Below are 19,005 nucleotides of genomic sequence, written 5' to 3'. Positions count from 1 at the left end.
ATATTTTATCTGGAGTGCTTATAAAATATTTAATTAATATCATGCATGTTTGTGAAATTTGGTCTCACTATTTTTTCAGGCACATACAACATAATCAATTTGGATGCAAATCATGTTGTTGCACTCACCAAGAAGCACTTACCCATGGACTGGAAGGTTACCCAAGGTCATGTGACATGGAAAATAGCAGAAGATCATCATCCACCAAAGAGCTGGCTGGCTGAATTCTGGAAGTTTCTTAGCACTGAATGGAACGAGTTAAATCACTTTATTGACATGCCTTTAATACCACTGGAGCCACTACAGAGTTCAGGCAATCCTATATTGTTAGCAAGGTTGCAGAGTAACACAACTTTGATCTTTCAGTGTAGCACAGCATCTAGCTTGTCAGATCATGTTCAGAAAGTGTTAGGAATGGTGGGGTGTACAGTCATAAAAAGAGATGGGTGTCTTAGACATCATGACATTGAGAGATATGTTCTTCCCGCTTCACCAAGAAGTGTTCTACAAATCTTTGTGAACTCACACAGAGATCAGGTCATCAAAGGCATTGCCTCTGCTTCATCACAGGAAAAAGAGGAGTTGAAAGTGTACCTCTCTTCTTTGGATTCTCTCTCAAATGCTGAAAAGATCCTGCTTTCCATGTTGCCAATCTTCAGAATGATGTCTGGGAAATATGTTGCAGTTCAATCAAAGCAAGCAGTTGTTTCAACCACCAAACCAGCCATTCCAAATGATCTGCCAATGCCTGAGACCATTGTACAGTGTGCAAATGAAGCTGACCGCAGACTTTTGACTCTTCTGAATATTGAACTCTTAGATGCTGCTAAGGTGGCTGTTCAGTTGGTTGACTGCATTGAGGCAGCCTTTTTCCAAAAAGGGGAGGAACAGACAGTAATGACCTGGATATTGAATAATGGTAGCATTCTACTCACACAAAGTAAGCAGCTGCTCACGAAAACTAAAAATCTCAAATTTATTGAGACAACTCATGGAGAACACAAACAAGCCTCAGATGTTTTTGATCCAAGAAATAGGACATTTCAGGATCTTTTTGAGGCAGAATTCTTTCCCCCACCTTCTTATGCAAACACGGAGGAAATGCTTCAAAGTTTAAAAAGCCTTGGCCTAAAGACAGAGCAAAAAGAAATATCTACAGAAAACATACTCCAAGTCATAAATCATACTGAAAAGCTTTTTGCCCACTCACCAGATAAGGCATTGAAAAAAGCACATACACTTGTTCGAGTCCTGAATGAGAATGATTTCCTTTTAAAATTCACCAAGGCGCAGATAGAAGAGCTGAAGCAAAGGCAGTGGGTGCCCTGTGAAAATCCAAAGTTCTTCAATGGAAGCATTAGTAGAAATCTCAAGAGAGGTCTGTATAAGCCAACTGAAGTACGGGATTCAAAGTATTCTTCAATTGTTGGATATGTAATGCCACTTACATCTGAGCTAAAAGGACATGTCTGCAAAAATCTTGGACTTCATGAGCCCCCTCCTGTTGAAAAAGTCTTGGAGAACCTCTCTGCGCTGAGATCAATGGTCAACCCAAATTCAGATTTTCAGTTTAAAACCGAGCTGCACAGTATTTACAAATTCATGCAAGACAACATGAGAAATTTCACAGATTTAATAGACACAAAAAGTATCCCCTGGATATGGAATAAAAGTGAATTTGTCTGTCCAGGAGATATAGTTTTAGCCTATCCACCTGAATTGGATCTAAGCCCCTACATCAAGAAAGTGCCTGAAGAGTTTTTGCAATATGAAAACCTTTTATCAAAATTTGGTGTGAAGAAATCACTGTCCGATGAAGAGATTGAAGACATACTCCATGACATAAAACAAAGAATTGACTGCAGGTATCCTCCTCATGGAGACTTGACAGAACTTAAAGTGTCAATTGCCATTCTTGACTGGATGCGAAAGAATGAGAAGCTTTTAAAGGACAGTACCCCTGTGCCTGTCATGGCACAAAATCAAAACTTTACTCTGCAGTCTTTGTCCAAAACAGTCTTCTGTGACATCAGTGCTGAAGGACTTGATGACCTGAAACAAGACAATGAGGAGTTCTATGTCATTCATGAAGAAGTTCTACCCATCACTGCAAGATGGTTGAAAGTCCCATTCTTAAGTACTCGCATCTTAAAACCACAGTTCATACTAGCAGAGCAAGACTCCTTTGGAATAGAACAATGTGGACAATTTGAACCAATTACTCAAAGAATTAAAAACATTCTGAAAGAGTATGATGAAGAAAGTGACATTTTCAAAGAACTCCTACAAAATGCTGAGGATGCTGGGGCAACCACATGTAAATTCCTCCTTGACTTCAGAAAACACAAAGAGCCCCCGGAAACACTCTTTGATCATGGAATGGCTCTCTGCAATGGACCATGCCTTTGGATCTTCAACAATGAGCTTTTTTCACAAGAAGACTGGGGAAACATTCTCAAAGTGGGATCAGCATCAAAGGAAAAAAAAGTTGAGATGATTGGAAAGTTTGGGCTTGGATTTAATGCTGTTTACCATGTGAGTGATATCCCCTCGATTTTGAGTGGGAAAACCCTTCTCATACTTGATCCAAATGTCACCCATTTGGAAAAGCACATTCTCAGCAAAGGAAACCCAGGAATTAAACTTGACCCATTCCAGGAGCGACTGTACAAAAGGTTTCCTGGACAGTTGAAATCTTATGAAGGAATTTTTGATTGTGATTTGTCAGTGCAAAACAGCAAGAAAGCTTACAGTGGCACCTTGATTAAATTACCATTCCGTACTCAGGAGGAGGCCAATAAGTCAGAGATCAGTGCAAAGGTATTTGATGAGGAGCGAATTAGGAGTTTTAGAAATTATTTGACTGACAAATCACAAACACACCTACTATTTCTGAAGAGCATTACATCTATGTCCCTTCAAACTGTACCTGAAAACTCATTAACTCCTCTAAGGAATGATCAGATTCAGACTTCTCTCAAAATATCCAGAGAAGTCATGAATTCATTTCCTGTTTCAAATGACACACTTCTCGAAGAGATCGAGAACACCTTCAGAAATAGTGACATCACATGGCACAAAATGATTGATGTCAACAAAGCACACATTGTTAAAATAGTTCAGGAGACCTCAGATAAATCCCTCACCCAGTACTGGCTTTTGTACTCCTGTTTTGGGACGCATGATTCTTTGCAAATGTTCCAGAGAAGAAATGAACAAGAACATATGTTTTCATTTCCAATTGGAGGTATAGCTGTACCTTTGCATAATGAGGCAAAAACTAATTCATGGTCTCCTGATGAAAGCCTCTTTGGCCAGGCTTTTTGCTTTCTTCCTCTCTCAATTGATACAGGTCTTCCAGTCCATGTCAATGGAACTTTTGCAGTCACATCAAATAGGAAAGGTCTGTGGGAAAAAGGAGTGAAGTCTGAGTGGAACAAAGCTTTACTGAAAGATGCCGTAAAATCTGCGTACATCACTACACTGCTTGAGCTAAAAAAAATGGCCCAAAATGGACATATCCAGAACTATTCCTTCCATACATTCTGGCCTAACACAGAGACAGTAAGCAAAGCATTTTTACCCATGGTTGAGTCTTTCTACTCAGCAGTTGTGCAGAATGCCAATGGCAAATCTCTGGAGCTTTTCAGCAATGGGCATAACTGGTGTTCTATGGACAATGTGAGATTTCTGAATCCAAAAATTGTGGAGAACCAAACAGTTGGAGACATTGCCATGAAAGTGTTTGTGAGCTTGGGAGCTTCATATTCCAGTGTTGTTTCTCTCCCATTACGGGTAAGACAGAGTTTCATCGATTGTGGCTTCAAACCAGAGATCAAACAGAGAACAATCAACTGGCCTGAGTTTTACAACATTGTTTTGGAGAACTTAAGTTCTGTGGACACACACAGCAGAAATACTCTTGTGCTGAATGCCATTGACTTGAATGATCCAGCTGTTGATGACCTACTGAAAAATTACCCTTGTATTCCAACACAGAGTTGTGAGAAGCTTCAATTTATTAAGCAACTTGTGAATCCTTCTGGCAAAATGGCTTGTTTGTATGAACTTAAGGAAGGACGCTTTCTTGAAGGAACATCAAATGACTTTCTCTCACCAAAAAGGATTCAACGACTTTCAGATTTGGGAATGCTGAGTGACCGCCTCTCTTTAGAGGACATCATAGAAAGAGCAGGGAAGATATCCAGTGTTTGGCAACAGGATACATCTAATTGGCATAAATGTCTTCAGTGTCTCATGGAGTCTATGAAAGTCTACATAAAAGAAGATGATAATTATCTGCACTGGCACACACTGTCTCAAATACCATTCCTTCCTGCCTCTGTTCCTTTAGTTCAGCAAAGCAAGAATTCCACTGTTCTTAAAAAACCTGAAGAAGTTTACAGTGACAGTTGTCACAATTTAGTAAGCATGACAGAATTCACAGTTGATCATTCAAATATTCAAATACACAAGTATGATCCAGTTTTCCAAAAATTGAGAGTACTGACAAATCCACCAGTTGAGACGGTGCTTCAGCAGCTGTTAAAAGCACACCAACACTGCAATGCATTTGAAAATACTGTTCTCTTCAACATTGCCCAGTCTTGCTATGAATATCTCAACAATTACTTGTTGGACCAGAAAGATCCCAATCCCATTATTGAGCATGCAAAATCATATCCATTCATTTTCATTGAGGATCACTTTATAAATGTGAGGTCAGTGGCCAGAAGTGAGCAATTTGAGGTGAAACCATATCTCTATGTCCTTCCAGTCATCTTCTCCAAATTCGAGAGGCTCTGGGACTGCCTAGGTGTCAACAAAGAACTCACAAGAGAGCAATTTGTTGCTGCACTTGATGAAATTAAGGCTTTAAATGGATCTCAACCTCTTTCCACATCAGACCTTTATAAGTGTGTTGCAATACTCATGAAATTATACAAAATTAAAGATAAAAAGCTTACAAACTGTTTCATACCTGATGAGAGAGGTGTGTTGACATCTTCTAAAGAGCTGAGATTTAATGACAGCCCATGGATGCCTGTCTCAGCTGGTGTCAAGCTCGCCCATGATCTGATACCTCGGCCTGTGGCCTGTCATTTTGGTGTAACAACAACAAGACACCATACTTTGAAGAATCATTTGGTCAGTGGATTTTCCCTTCATGTCAAAGAGTTTGGACAAAAAGAGAAACTAACTGTCAGAATAAAAAATATAATTGATGCATATCCATCTAAAAAAGATATTCTGAAAGAGCTCATACAAAATGCTGATGATGCAGAAGCAACAGAAATTCACTTTGTGTGGGACAAAAGAAAACATAAGACAGAAAAGATATTTGGAAAGGAATGGGAACTGGTTCAAGGCCCGGCTCTCTGTGTGTACAACAACAGAACATTTTCTGATGATGATCTGCAGGGGATTCAGCAGCTGGGGGAAGGAGGAAAACATGGCACTTTAGGCAGAACTGGAAAATATGGACTTGGCTTCAATTCTGTGTATCATCTGACAGATTGTCCATCTATACTGACTGGTGACAAATGGCTCTGCATTTCTGATCCAAATCTAAAATACGTGGAAAATGTAACAAAACAGTCACCAGGCTGCATGTATTCAATGGAAGCCGAATTTAAAAATTCTTTTGAGGATGTTTATCATACCTTTCTTCCAGAAATGTTTGCACTCAATTCTGGAACCATGTTCAGGCTCCCTCTCAGGACAGAGGAAATGGCAGAAAAATCTGAAATATCTAGACAGACCGTCACAGACCGTGACATGAAGGAACTTTACTATGCCTTGACTGAAGATCCTGAAGGACTAATACTCTTCTTGAAACACATCACAAAAATACAGTTCATGGAGATCAGTGAAGATGGAACACAAACTAATTGTCTTTTTGGAGTTGAAAAGACATATACAGAGAAGAGCATGGTAAGCAAGGAAAACTTTTACAGCCATGTTCGAGAATCCCTCATGTCAGGAACAGCTGAACCCTGCAAAACCATCTATGACATTCAAATCTCATCTGGAAATAACCAAAGTCAGTGGGTCATTGCAGAGTGCTTTAGCTTTTCAAGACAAAACTATGAGCAAAAAAACAAGCAAGATCATTTTAAAGTTCCTCAAGCTGCTTTGGCTGCATGTTGGAGCAGCTCATTTAACTACAAATTTACTGGCAGGGCATTTTGTTCTTTACCTTTACCTGGACAAACTGGTTTACCAGTTCATGTGAATGCAAATTTTGAAGTAGATTCTTCTAGAAGGGACTTGTGGAAAGAGGATGGTGATAGTTTGAAGACTGAGTGGAACCAGTCACTGAAAGTAAACATCATTTCAACACTCTATGCAGATCTCCTGTTATGTCTGTGCTCATTCATAAAGAAGGATACACCTACAACTCTTGCATTCCTCAAGTCACAGCTAGAGACATTTTGCCATTACTATCCATGCATTTCACAGAAAGTAGACAAAGTTTGGCATGAGATGATCCATGAGGTCTATAGATCAATCAGTCAACGTGATCTTCCTGTCATACCCACTGTACACGCTGTTTCTGTTCAGTCATCACGTCTTTCACAACAAAAATACACAGTTACCTGGTGCAGTCCATCTAAACCACATTCAGCAGATTGTCCATATTTTTCAACTGATGACCATGAAAGAATTTTCCAAATTTTAGATGACATCGGGATGAAATTAGTGCCAAACACCTGCAAAATTAATGAAATAAAAAAGAATTTTAAAGCAGCTGGTGTGAATGTGACTGAAGTCAGCACTTCAACAGTGATGAACTTCTTGAAGCAAAGATCGTTGAATGATCCTTCTCAGACAACTAGTAGTTTGCCTTTGCCCATCAACCAGACCTTGATCAAAAACAAAGCAAGATGTTCAAAACTTTTGAGCTTCTGCTTGAAAAATGCTAATGAGAAAAATGTCCATGACCTCAATGGGCTGCCTCTTCTCCTCACAGAAGATCAGATGTTAAGAGTCTTCGACTCTAAATCCCCAAAGCTGATATCAAAATTTAGCAGTCTTTTTCAAGGACACCATGAACTGTTTGCAGATATTGATGTCATTAGAAATCACATTCAAATTCTACAGAACGGAAAGTATATTAAGGGCTTAACAATTGCCATGGCAGCTGAATATTTGAAATGGAAACTTGAGCAGCTGCTCAGTCAGTCATTACCTGATCAAAGGTGCCAGCTTTACAAAGCAGAGACAGAGACGATCAAATGGCTGAAAACTTTATGGAGCTTCTTTGAGGATCAAGCGAAATTCTACCAAAATGAAAAGATGAATATCTACAGTGAGATAAAAAAGCACTTTGATGACAGTCCTATTTTACCAGTCATTTGCCCCAGTCAAAATAACACACATTTCTTACAAACAATGGGAAACGTATCAAAAGTGATTCTGAAGCCAGATGAAAAAATCACTTCCATTCTCATAAAACTGGGGTTCATGAAATTAAACATCAGGTTTTTCATTGATTTCAAAGACTTACTTTTCAAGTATATGAATCCAGAGCTCCTGCAAACAGGAGACAGCAGTGCTGTTTTAGAAGAGGTTTATCATGTTCCTCATTCCCAGTTGGAGGAGCTCTCAAAAGATGAATGTGTAGATCTTCAACGCTTCTTACAGAATGGGATCAGAGATTCCAAAAAGAAGAGTGTACATGTGAAGATGCTCAAGTCCTTGCCCCTGTTTGAGTCAATAACTGGAAAACGAGAAAGGATTGATTTACACAGAATGATATTCATTCTAAATTCTAAACATCAGAATGATTTCCCAAATTTGTACCGTGTTGATGAATGTGACTGTATTTTCCTCAAGCACATCTGGATAAACTTAGAATTGTCAGAAATTCTAAGCATTCGGATTCTAGATGATCTGGATTTCTGTGTACAGTTTATTCTTCCTTCTGTGCACATGATGAAAGAGGCCAAGCTTCTTGATTTAATGCGGTTGTTAGTGAAATTTAGACCAGTGGACCCCAGGATTGTCTCTGCATTGAGAGATGTCAGATTTATTAGAGACATCCATGGCTCTCTTCAGGTGGCTTCATACTTCTATGATGACAGTGTATCCTTTTACAGGGTAATGCTTCCAAAAGAGAGATTTGTGTCAGAAAAGTTTTGGGACAATTTCCAAGGTAAACAAACTAAAGCACATCGTCTCTTAAAGGACCTTGGATTGAAACATGAAGTGTCTGATGAGGAAATCATTCAGTTTGCAAAACAAATTGAATCTGAAACTAGAGGCAGCACTCCTCTGGATGTTCTTGAGGAAAGATCAAATCTTCTGTTTAGGACTGTTTTGTCAAAGAGTATTGACAAAAACTCTAAATTACTGAACAGAGTTGCTAACATTAAATTCATCTTTCCAGTGAAAATTCAGCAAAAACTTTGTGATTATCACAAGGCCTTTGCTCAAGAGAGGGAGGTTGTTGCAATCAGTGGATCATTGATTGACAGAGACAATGATCACCATTATCTGATATGGACATCTATGCCAATCCTACCTTCAGAATTCTACTCTTCACATCTCATAAAGAAAATGACAGATGTCGGAGCCTTGGAGACTCCAACCCTTGGACAAATAGCTGCTAATCTGAAAAACATCTGTAGGTCTCAGTGTGACACTAACACATTGTTGGAAACAAGAAACGCAGTATTTAGCAGATCATACGCATACCTTCAGTCAATAAATTTTGATGCCTCTCTGTTCTCTGACCTCCCCATTATCTTGGTAGAAAACAGGACAAAACTTGTGAAGTCAAAGCAGACAGCACTTGTGCTACATGATGCTCTTGAGTTTAGGCCTTATTTGTACCGCATACCATCGAATTATATGAAATTTGAAGATTTCTTTAAAAAGATTGGTGTAAAGGAGAGGCCCACCATTAATCAATATATCACTGTTCTTCAAGAAATCTATTCTGATAGTTCTGACAAAGACAGCCTTCAGGCAAATCAGCAGAAAGCTGTGAAGCGTGTTGTACAACAGCTATTTTGCCTGCTGAAAGAGGAACAGAATGAAACCTGTTTCCGAAACAACCCACTTTATCTTCCATCAACAGATGGAAGACTCTATGAATCCAACACTTTGTTTTTCAACGACACAGTCTTCCAGCCTGAAAGACTCGAGGGTCCATTGGAAGCCAAGCTGAAACTGCTGGAAAAATTAAACTACTGTCATCTTGGAAATGATCACTATGAACATCAAACATTGTTGCAGTTCCTTCCTCAGCAAGTTCGCCCCAAATTTCTCTCGGATGTAGTTTCTGAAAATCTGGAGGGAACAAGTTTCCAATACTGTGATGAAGGGGGATGTGAATTTAGTGGCTGGTTTGAAAAACACTTGTCTTCTGCTGCATTTCTTCATGGTCTAGTCTGTCTCATCAGAGAAGACAGCAAAGGTGGGGTTTCACAGTCTGAAGCTGCAGGAAAGTGTGAAGAAATATTTTCCAAGATTCAGATTATCTGTTGCAAAACTCTTCAAACTGAACTTCTGTTAAACCATGAGCCACTTGAAGGTAGTAAGGCTGAGACAGATGTTTATGTAAAAAGAAAGAAAGATGGATGCAATTTCTACTTGAAACACAACGATGACATGGTCCCTAAAGTAGTCAATGAAGTTAATATGTGTCTTACTAAAGAAATCAATGCTCTTCTAAAGAACTGTCTGACCACCTCAAGCCTCTTAGTCCTTGGGCATCTTCTTCTGTGTGATAACATGGGGGATGTTGAGAAAAAATTGGCAAATCATGGCATTCATAACAGTGGCCTCGAGGAAGGACATGATGCCTTACCGAAACCTGGATGTCTCATACCTGAAGAATGGCATGACTGCCTTGATATGAACTTCCTCAACAACTTTGAGAGTGGAGAGTATGTTGGCTTCAGCAAGGACGAATCCGGTGAATATTTCTATGTCATTGTTATCAACCGACTAGATAATTCACTGGGACAATTGAGACAATGTCCTGCAAGATATAAAATACAAGTTGGCAGTGATGACTTCATTGAAGTAAGCTCTCTTGACCTTTACCAATTTAAACGAGAAAAGAAGGCAAATGTGTCAACAGGGTCCACTTGCACAGATATAGAGCGTCTTTTGACGTCCAGGCCTCCACCCAACACAGGGTCTACTTGCACAGATATAGAACGTCTTTTGACATCCAGGCCTCCACCCAAAAGAGTCTTTCCAGGGACATTGGAAGAGATCAAAAGAGAAATTGATCGAAGCTTAAATGAAATCTGGAATATGTCAAATGAGGACAAACAAAAAGCCCTCAAACGTCTCTACCTCCGGTGGCATCCAGACAAGAATCCAGGCAACGAAGAACTTGCCCATGAGGCTTTCAAATACCTGCAGAAAAGAATTGAGGAACTACAACAAGGGAAAACTGCACATAGCACATCCTCAACCTGTAGAGACTTTCAAGATTTCTATAACACGTGGAACACAGAGGCACAAAGCCACAGGAGGGGACGCGAGAGGTTCTATCAGAACTACTCTAGAAGCCACTATAACTTTTGGTCATACCACAGGGAAACACCAAGGCCAAACACAGGAGAGGCAAAGCGCTGGTATGAACAGGCTCAATGTGACATCAGAGCAGCTCACAATGACACTGGAGGAGATTGCTCAGAGTGGTGTCTGTTTAAGGTGCATCAGGCTGTGGAAAAAGCCCTGATAGCAGCAATGTACAGGAGAAGTGGAGAGCATCCCAAGAACTTCTCAATAACTAGCCTTGCTCAGCAGGTGTCCCATTACAGTCCACAGTTGACTTCTTTACCAAACACTGTGAGGCAACTGACTGAACTTGGTGTTGATGGCAAAAAAACTCAGTATCCAAACTATCACCAATTTCCTCACATTCCAAACAAGCAGTTCAGCGTCGATAATGCTAGAAGTGCACTGGATATTGCAACAATGCTTTTAGAAAAAATAGAAGAATACATTTCTTGAAGTAGCTTGAAACTATCGACTATGTTCCACTGAAACGATCATGGGGATCTTTTCAAGTAACAATGCTGATATTTTTTTTTTATCTGTTTCTTATATCTTTGTAATCATGTTTTGATAATTCTAAGTCTGCTTCTCTTCTTGCTTACTATTATAGCCTATTTTGCATTTATATTATTGTATACTGGACATTCTTGTAGCAAACAGTAGAGCACTGCTGATGTAATGGGTTTGATTCCCAGGGAAAGCATGAAATAAATGTAAATCTTGAATGCAATGTAAATTACTTTGGATAGACATGTCTGTGAACTCTGTATTAAAAATGACAATAGAATTAAAATTTCAATGCCAATCATTTAAAAGTATGGTTTTTATTAAGAAATATTAATTCAAGTCAAAAGCTGTGTCAACCAAATATTCACTAAATGACATAACTGCAAATAAAATGAACATTACCAGTTACACAATCCTCCTGCGATACAGATGCTGTATGTGCTTTACAATCTTTGCAGCAAAACCATTTCTTGAGTCAATTGCAATATAAAATATTACATGAATAGTGACTCATGTTGTTCTCCTTACTGTTTGATCAAGAAATGAAACTTCGATTTGAGCAGCATCTGGTTTCCTCCATGCCACTGCAAAAACCATGCCAAGCGTATTCATATGTTTCTGGTGTCCCAGTAATAACTTATTAAACAAATTCTGTACATAATTACAGCAGGCATATCGCCTATCCTTTACGTAGTGAGCACAATAAAAGAAAGCAAGCATTGTTAGAAGTGGTCTATACAGTGCTGGCCAACGCGGTGTACAGTGCGTCTGAAAATACAAGCAATTATCACTCTTTAACACAGTAATGAAAAGAAAAATTAAAAGCCCTCATCTGCAGTGGTCAGTTTTTCCTGAAATACCGGTCCCATCTGTTATGGTTTAATGAAGTAAGGGAATTTATTATTATTTTTTATTATTTTTTTGAATCCGTAATGAGACTAAAATGTTACCTTCTGCAGGAATATAAGATTAACTAGTCATGAATGGCCATACAGTTAGACAGTTAGAAAGACTCTTCATCTATTCACTGTTATTACCCTGATTTCTATCCTGCACAGTCTAAAAGCTCACACATGAATCAAACATTTGAATAAAGAATATAAGGGCCCTATTTTAACAATCTAAGCCCATGGTTCAAAGCACACAGCGCAAGTATCCAAATCCACTTTTGCTAGTTTACGATAGGAAAAACTGAATGCTTCTCTGGCTAGGAAACGGATCTGCTCATGCGAGAGGTTAAAGCATGCAAATAGACCATCTATGGGACAAGCTGGATTCCACCATTTATTTATGTACACAATAATAATCTCTTACATTGTAATCCTTTTATTTTCAATATTTAGCTATAGTTTGTTTGCTGCTGCACACAATTTACACCCTGTGTGTGTAATAAGCAGTGTGTACAAGCGTTGTGGACCCGCCTATACGTGCACATTACTAACACGCTCTTTAAATAACAAAAAAAATACTGCACCATTGACTTTAGACCAGGTTTCAGTTGGTCAATGGTGCAGTCTATTTCAGTTTCCTCAAAATAGCAACAATGCGTCTGAACACACCTCGTTTTTAGACCAGCAGCCCATGGGTGAACAGATGGGTGCAAATGCATTTACTATTTAAACAACGTGGTGCAGGACGTGAAAATGATAACTGCGTTGGGCTGAAACTAGCAAAAAAACACTTGTGTCGTGCCTGGGGCTGCATTGTGCTGGGTGTAATGATAGGGCCCAAAAAGTCACTCGTTTTTATAAAGTAACCATGTCCAACAGCAACAGCCGCAGGTGAAGTTACAGCGGGAGGCTTCTCTCTTGCCTTCTCTGAGCTCCATTGACTTAAAATCCTCCTGTAGTCAATAATTTTATCCCTTAAAACTCATCTTTGATGACCCAAATTAAATATTTACATTTTTTTCCTTGAAAAAAATTCTTCATGCCTTAAAATATCTTGAATGTAACTCGACACCCTTGCCTCATTTAGTATATGCGGGTCTATGAATATGCAAATGAGCCCCGCCTCCACTCACTCACTCAGCTCAGAGATCCACTGGTTGACGATCACACGTTGATCTGATTGGTTACAAGGTAGTTTGTGACGTCAGAAACACCAGCGATTTCAAAGCGTGTTTTTGAGACTGTCTTTGGTTCACTGCAGTTTTAAGGAGGAAATACTCAGCAATGGTGTCGACTTATGAATTTACACATGGTTTGTCTTAAAGCATATTAATAACACCACATAGACATGGAAAAAAACTGGATTTTCACCACAGGCGGCAGTGAAGCGTGCAGTGGTTTTAGTGGGGCGTAATTGATAATGAATGGGGGAAAGTCACAGGATTGCACTTTGATTGGGTATGATTGGTTCATGCAATAAATCCTGCCTCTTGTTTTCATGCACATTATCAAATCGGCCTGAATGAAGACAATGATGCAGTTAATGGGAAGATTAATTAAAAAGTAAGTAAAAAACTCAGCCAAATATTCATAGTGTACAGTTTCATAGTGTAATACAGGTATAACGGAAATGTTCTACAAAAAAATTATAAATATAGCTCTGCCATAGCATTTCAATGATCTTTATTATAATGTATTTTGTTCAAGAGATTATATATGCTGCTTAATGTACTCTTATGTATTTATTTTGCAATGTACACAAGATAGTATATTAAAGTTGTCTTGATTTCAAAGTGTTTGTCTTAACTTTTAATATACCATTTTGAATACTGAATAAAACAGCTTTATAATAAACCATTAGTGTAATGCTAATACATTTCTAATGAGCTGAAATACTATTGAAATGTTCTTGAAGTACATTAAAATGAAGCTTCAAATATATTCTAACTGTAGGTTAAGAAATATTAAAGTATATATTAAATGAACTGTAAAGAAATACGCTTAAATGCACTAAATGTACTTGAAGTGGTTCCATTTTAGCACAATTTAATATATTAAAATATATTGCAAATAGCTTAAAATTGTTTTTAAGCATATCTTGAAATACACTTAATATACTTGAATTAGTTTCAAAATAATACATTTAATTCACACTTAGTATAGTATAATTTAAATATATTAAGTATGTCCAAAAAAGCGCAATTTAAATATATTTCCTTTTCTCCTGGGCAGTGTTGGGCAAGTTACTCAGGAAGTGTAATAAGTTGCTTTTTACTTATTACTCCTTTAAAAAGTCATAATATTTCTTTACTTATTACTTGGTATCATAAGCCGGTAATCATAAACCATAAGCCGTCTCCAAAGGCGTTTCAGAGAATTTGGCAGTACATCCAACCGGCCTCACAATCGCAGACCATGTGTAACCACAGGACCTCCACATCCAGCATCTTCACCTCCGAGATCGTCTGAGACCAGCCACCCGGACAGCTGCTGCAACAATCGGTTTGCCAAAGAACTTCTGCACAAACTGTCAGAAACCGTCTCAGGGAAGCTCATCTGCATGCTCCTCGTCCTCATCGGGGTCTCGACCTGACTGCAGTTGTCGTCGTAACCGACTTGAGTGAGAAAATGCTCACATTCGATGGCGTCTGGCACTTTGGAGAGATGTTCTCTTCATGGATGAATCCCGGTTTTCACTGTACAGGGCAGATTGCAGACAGCGTGTATGGCGTCTGTGGGTGAGCGGTTTGCTGATGTCAACGTTGTTGATCGAGTGGCCCATGGTGGCGTGGGGTTATGGGGTATAAATATTTTATATATAAATAAAACATTTTCTTAAATATATATATGCATGTGTGTGCATTTATATATAGAAAATAATTAGATACATGACCCAGTAAGACTTCCAATACTCCTAAATAGGTTAAAAGGTATAGTTAACCCAAAAAAAATGAAAATTCTGTCATAATTTAATCACCCTCATGTTGATATTTTGAAGAATGTTGGTAATCAAACCGTTTGCCCATTGACTTCAATTGTATGGAGGAAACGAGCAAACAAAAGGGAAAAAAAAATGAAGATAAATTTCTCACAATATCTTCTTGTGTTTAGCTAAATTAAGTCATATTTGGGACGACATGAGGATGAATAAATGATAAAAGAATTTTCATTTTTAGGTGAACTATACCTTTAAGATAAATGTTAAAGTGTGTCCCCTAAAAAGCACACACTTTAACAACAGTACCATGCTGACGTACGTAACAGTTTTAGCTCTTAACTAGGCCTATTTCTGTTTTTGGTTTGCAAATGTTACTCTAAGTGTCTGGTTTAGTTAAAAACTGTGCTATTTTGAGTAAAAACTGGTTTATTTGACAACTCATTCATTGAACAATTAGTGAAGGAGGAGTGTAAGTTTCGTTTTCGCTAAACAAGCTCTTTCTAGTGAACAGAAACCCAGAGAATCAGTGAATGAAACTCATTCATTCAAGACATTCTGAAACCAGAGAATCTGCTCGCGCTGAGCGGTTTAATATCAGACTCTTTCTGATCGCTGTTCACTCTGCATCAGGACCACTGAAGGTAGGAGATGCATGTAGAATACGTTTTTAAAGTTACTAATAAAATATAATACCAATGTAATTTAACTTAACATAAATTATTTGTTATAGCATGTATCATAAAACATAATTTTGTTTATTTTGCACAAGCTATTTCACATAACAGATGTTTTATAGTCTACAACTGTTCTTAGTTTGTCTTCTAGAAAACATGTCTTTATAAAATATATTTAAAAAAGGGAAAATATTGAATATAACAAAGCTGCACATAGGGGTTCCAGCGCTTCAAGACCTTGCATAGCCTACATTAAAAAAAAAATATATGTATTGTAGCTTTTGAGCTATCAAAAATACACGGAGGCAGGATTGCAGTGTGAGAACAACAATTGTTGTGTGTTTTTTTTTTTTTTTTATTAAACCAAATGCGTCAGAAAAATCAAGGGGACGTGTCGGTCCAAATATGCATGTGTGTCGGTGATGTGTGAATTATGTCAGTAGATCAGTAATGTGAAGTCTATAAGCACCTAAATCAGAGATGAAAATGACCATTTTGGGGTTATTTGCCAAAGGAATATAAAGATTTTAAACTATAAAACTGTTAAAGCGCCACCTATCGCTCTATCATGTGTTTGCATGTTTACATAAATTATAAAGTTCTAAAAAGATTTGTACTGAAGACTAGTTCACTAAAGTTTTTTTTTTTTTTAAATGACCTAAAAAAAATATTTTTATTTTTCTAAAAAGACACCAGTGGTTCTTGAGGCAAAGTTGTTCAAAACGAGGAGATCTAACATATGATTTGAATAATGTGTGTATGTGAGTGGTGCAGAGCCAAATGGGTGGAGCTCTGTGGATCTTCTAAGGGGTGGGGCTTAGGGTGTAGATGGACAGTCAAGCTCCATTGATGAGAGAGAGAGAGAGAGAGAGAGAGAGAGAGAGAGAGAGAGAGAGAGAGAGAGAGAGAGAGAGAGAGGTGGAGACAGAATCACAGTCTAGGACAGGGGTGGGCAAACTACGGCCCGCGGGCCACATACGGCCCGTTAGGCTGTTTAATCCGGCCCGTCGAGTATTTAAAAAATTGTCTAAAGATCGCATTCATTTTGCCTTTTTCTTGCAATACTTTGCGTTATGCGTTGCATATATTTGACAATCGGAATATCAGATATTTCATGCCATAGCTAGCAAATGTAAAAAAGGAAAAATGACATAAAAGCAGATCATCATTCATTCAGCGCTGTTGTGGCTGCGGTGTGTCACGTAACAAGCTAGACGCGTCACCATGGAAACCAAACAGACAGCGCATAGACTTGGTGCACGTTAATGTTTATTTTTTTTTTTTTTTTAAACTCACAGAGAAAAAAATGTTCGGTAACCGCTTGCACACATGTTTAGTTTTTCCTTTGATTTGTCTGCTATTTAGTTTTGCTACTCTGGATTTGTGGATGTATCCTCCTTTATCGCCCGGCTTTCGACTAACGTTACGCTCCCCTGTCTGCCATGTACAACCCGGTTTTGTTCATTAAATGTTCTGATCTGCCTTTGCTTTTTATGTTTTATTTTATTATACTTAAAATAAATTTGTATAATCGTTTATTTCGTTTTTTTTTTCCCACAAATGTATGACTTTTGGAAGTGCAAATTGATTGCCATGCAGTTTTAATAAAGTTGAATTAACGTAACCTTCTGTCATTTTTACTCTTCTAAGTGTACACTTAGGTTTTTTGTTTCTAATTTACGGTTAGGCCCATTAAATAATAATAAGGATAAAACATATTTAAAAAGTATAGGCTATAATTATCAAACATCTGACTAATTAAAAATTAACCTCAAAACATAACATATGCTAAATGGGGGATATCTAGCATAAAAAAAATGTATTGTCAGAATGTCGTCTCTCAGTTGTTGAATTTCGCGCAGACGTTGCCACAACGTAAATGTGTTTGCTCAGCCCGATCTCATGAAAGTTCGAATACCACGAATTGTATTTGTAGTTCTTATGAAACGCAGTTTTCGCGTGCATATGATACGCACTTAAAGGGATAGTTCGCCCAAAAATTAAAATACGGTCATCATTTACTCACCCTCAAGTTGTTTCAAACCTGTATGAATTTCTTTTTTCTGCTGAACACAAAAAGAATATATTTTGAAAAATGTCGGTAACCAAACAGTTGATGGACCCCATTGACTTCCATAGTATTTTTTTTTCCTACTATGGAAGTAAATGGGGTCCATCAACTGTTTGGTTACTGACATTTTTCAAAATATCTTTCAAATTATTTCAAATATTTTTTAAAAATTGCACTCCGCACCCCTAATCCTAACTAATGGGTTTACAGTGCGCAGCATATGCACGCAAAAAATATATATTTTTGGCGTATAAATGGTACGAGAAATTTAATTCGTGGTATATATACGCACTTTCATGAGATCGTGTTTCATAATCTGCTACTGGGCCGGCCCTCTGTCAAATTTTAAAACCCAGTGTGGCCCTTGAGCCAAAAAGTTTGCCCACCCCTGGTCTAGGATCTAACTATATCACTAAATTCCAACAACTAGAACCAAATTTTATGACGTTTGTTGGCCACTTTGGCTGAATGTGTTAGGGCCTGTGGGATTCAGTTAAAATGGGCAACCTTTAACCTTCATACTCAAATTCATTAAATAAATAGACATTCATTTGATGTTTTATAGTTGACATGCATGTATAATATATATATTTTTTTTAAAACAGAAATGAGTGTGCTATTAGGGAATTCAAGAAAGAAAAGAAAGAGCAGAAAATAAGCATTTAGTTCAGTCTAAATTAATCTAAAAACATTTTTTTTTTACTTTTTTCTTTTTTTATCCACACAGGAGAATGTAAAGAAGGACAATGAGATCAGCGTCAAGGCAAAAGAAGAAAAAGAAGTATGTGGTTTTATTCACTGCATGTTTTATGCCCATAATGGAGTGGCATGTTAGTAAATTATATTGAGAGTTATCACATAAAGCACATTTATGCAAAAAAAAAAAAAAAAAAAAAACCTTGTTTGCCAATAAGCAAACTCTAGCATTATTTCAGCAAATTTTGTTCTTAGTCTAATGAACCTTGAATTTGCTCTGTCTGTGTTTTGTGCAGTTTGTGATTAACTTTACATTGTTCAATGCAGAAATAAATTTGGTGCAACGTCTCCACCATTCATTGATTACCTGAAAGAGATTTTGAGAAGGTACCCAGATGGAGGACAAATATTGAAGGTAGGCTAAAAAAGGTTTTAAATATTGCCTGAATACTTTCACATCATTGTTAAATGGTATGTCTCTTAAATATCTCATCGTATCTGTGTTTAATATTAATCCTGTAACGTACCAGGAGCTGATCCAGAATGCAGATGATGCAGGAGCTTCACGTGTGGTGTTTATTCATGATGAGAGGCACCATGAGACTCAGAGCCTGTGGACTGAAGAGCTCGGAAAGTATCAAGGTATTTGTGTTGCAAACAGATTTAAATCACACTAGACTTAAACTTTATAAAATTACTGCAGAG

General features: G+C 37.8%; 2 protein-coding genes across 2 annotated transcripts in view; both read left to right on the top strand.

Annotated features, from left to right (window-relative positions):
* The window catches only part of LOC308692353 (sacsin-like), a gene marked incomplete at both ends in the record, with an annotated part of 32,113 nt that extends 21,133 nt beyond the window's left edge, over nt 1-10,980 (top strand). The window contains one exon of the mRNA XM_081368288.1: nt 80-10,980. Coding sequence (XP_081224414.1) covers nt 80-10,980 — 10,901 coding nt within the window. The remainder of the gene's footprint in view (nt 1-79) is intronic.
* A 4,422-nt stretch (nt 10,981-15,402) lies between these two features.
* LOC308692354 (sacsin-like) overlaps nt 15,403-19,005 on the top strand; it is a gene marked incomplete at its 3' end in the record, with an annotated part of 39,457 nt that continues 35,854 nt past the window's right edge. Inside the window, exons 1-4 of the mRNA XM_081368289.1 lie at nt 15,403-15,500; nt 18,332-18,385; nt 18,628-18,715; nt 18,831-18,942. Coding sequence (XP_081224415.1) covers nt 18,351-18,385; nt 18,628-18,715; nt 18,831-18,942 — 235 coding nt within the window. The 5' untranslated portion in view covers nt 15,403-15,500; nt 18,332-18,350. The remainder of the gene's footprint in view (nt 15,501-18,331; nt 18,386-18,627; nt 18,716-18,830; nt 18,943-19,005) is intronic.

This window comes from Scardinius erythrophthalmus (assembly GCF_964197995.2).
Source record: "Scardinius erythrophthalmus genome assembly, chromosome: 6".
In the NCBI taxonomy this organism is placed as follows: Eukaryota; Metazoa; Chordata; class Actinopteri; order Cypriniformes; family Leuciscidae; genus Scardinius; species Scardinius erythrophthalmus.
Note: the sequence above shows the minus strand (reverse complement) of the source record. Positions and strands in the feature narration are given on the sequence as shown.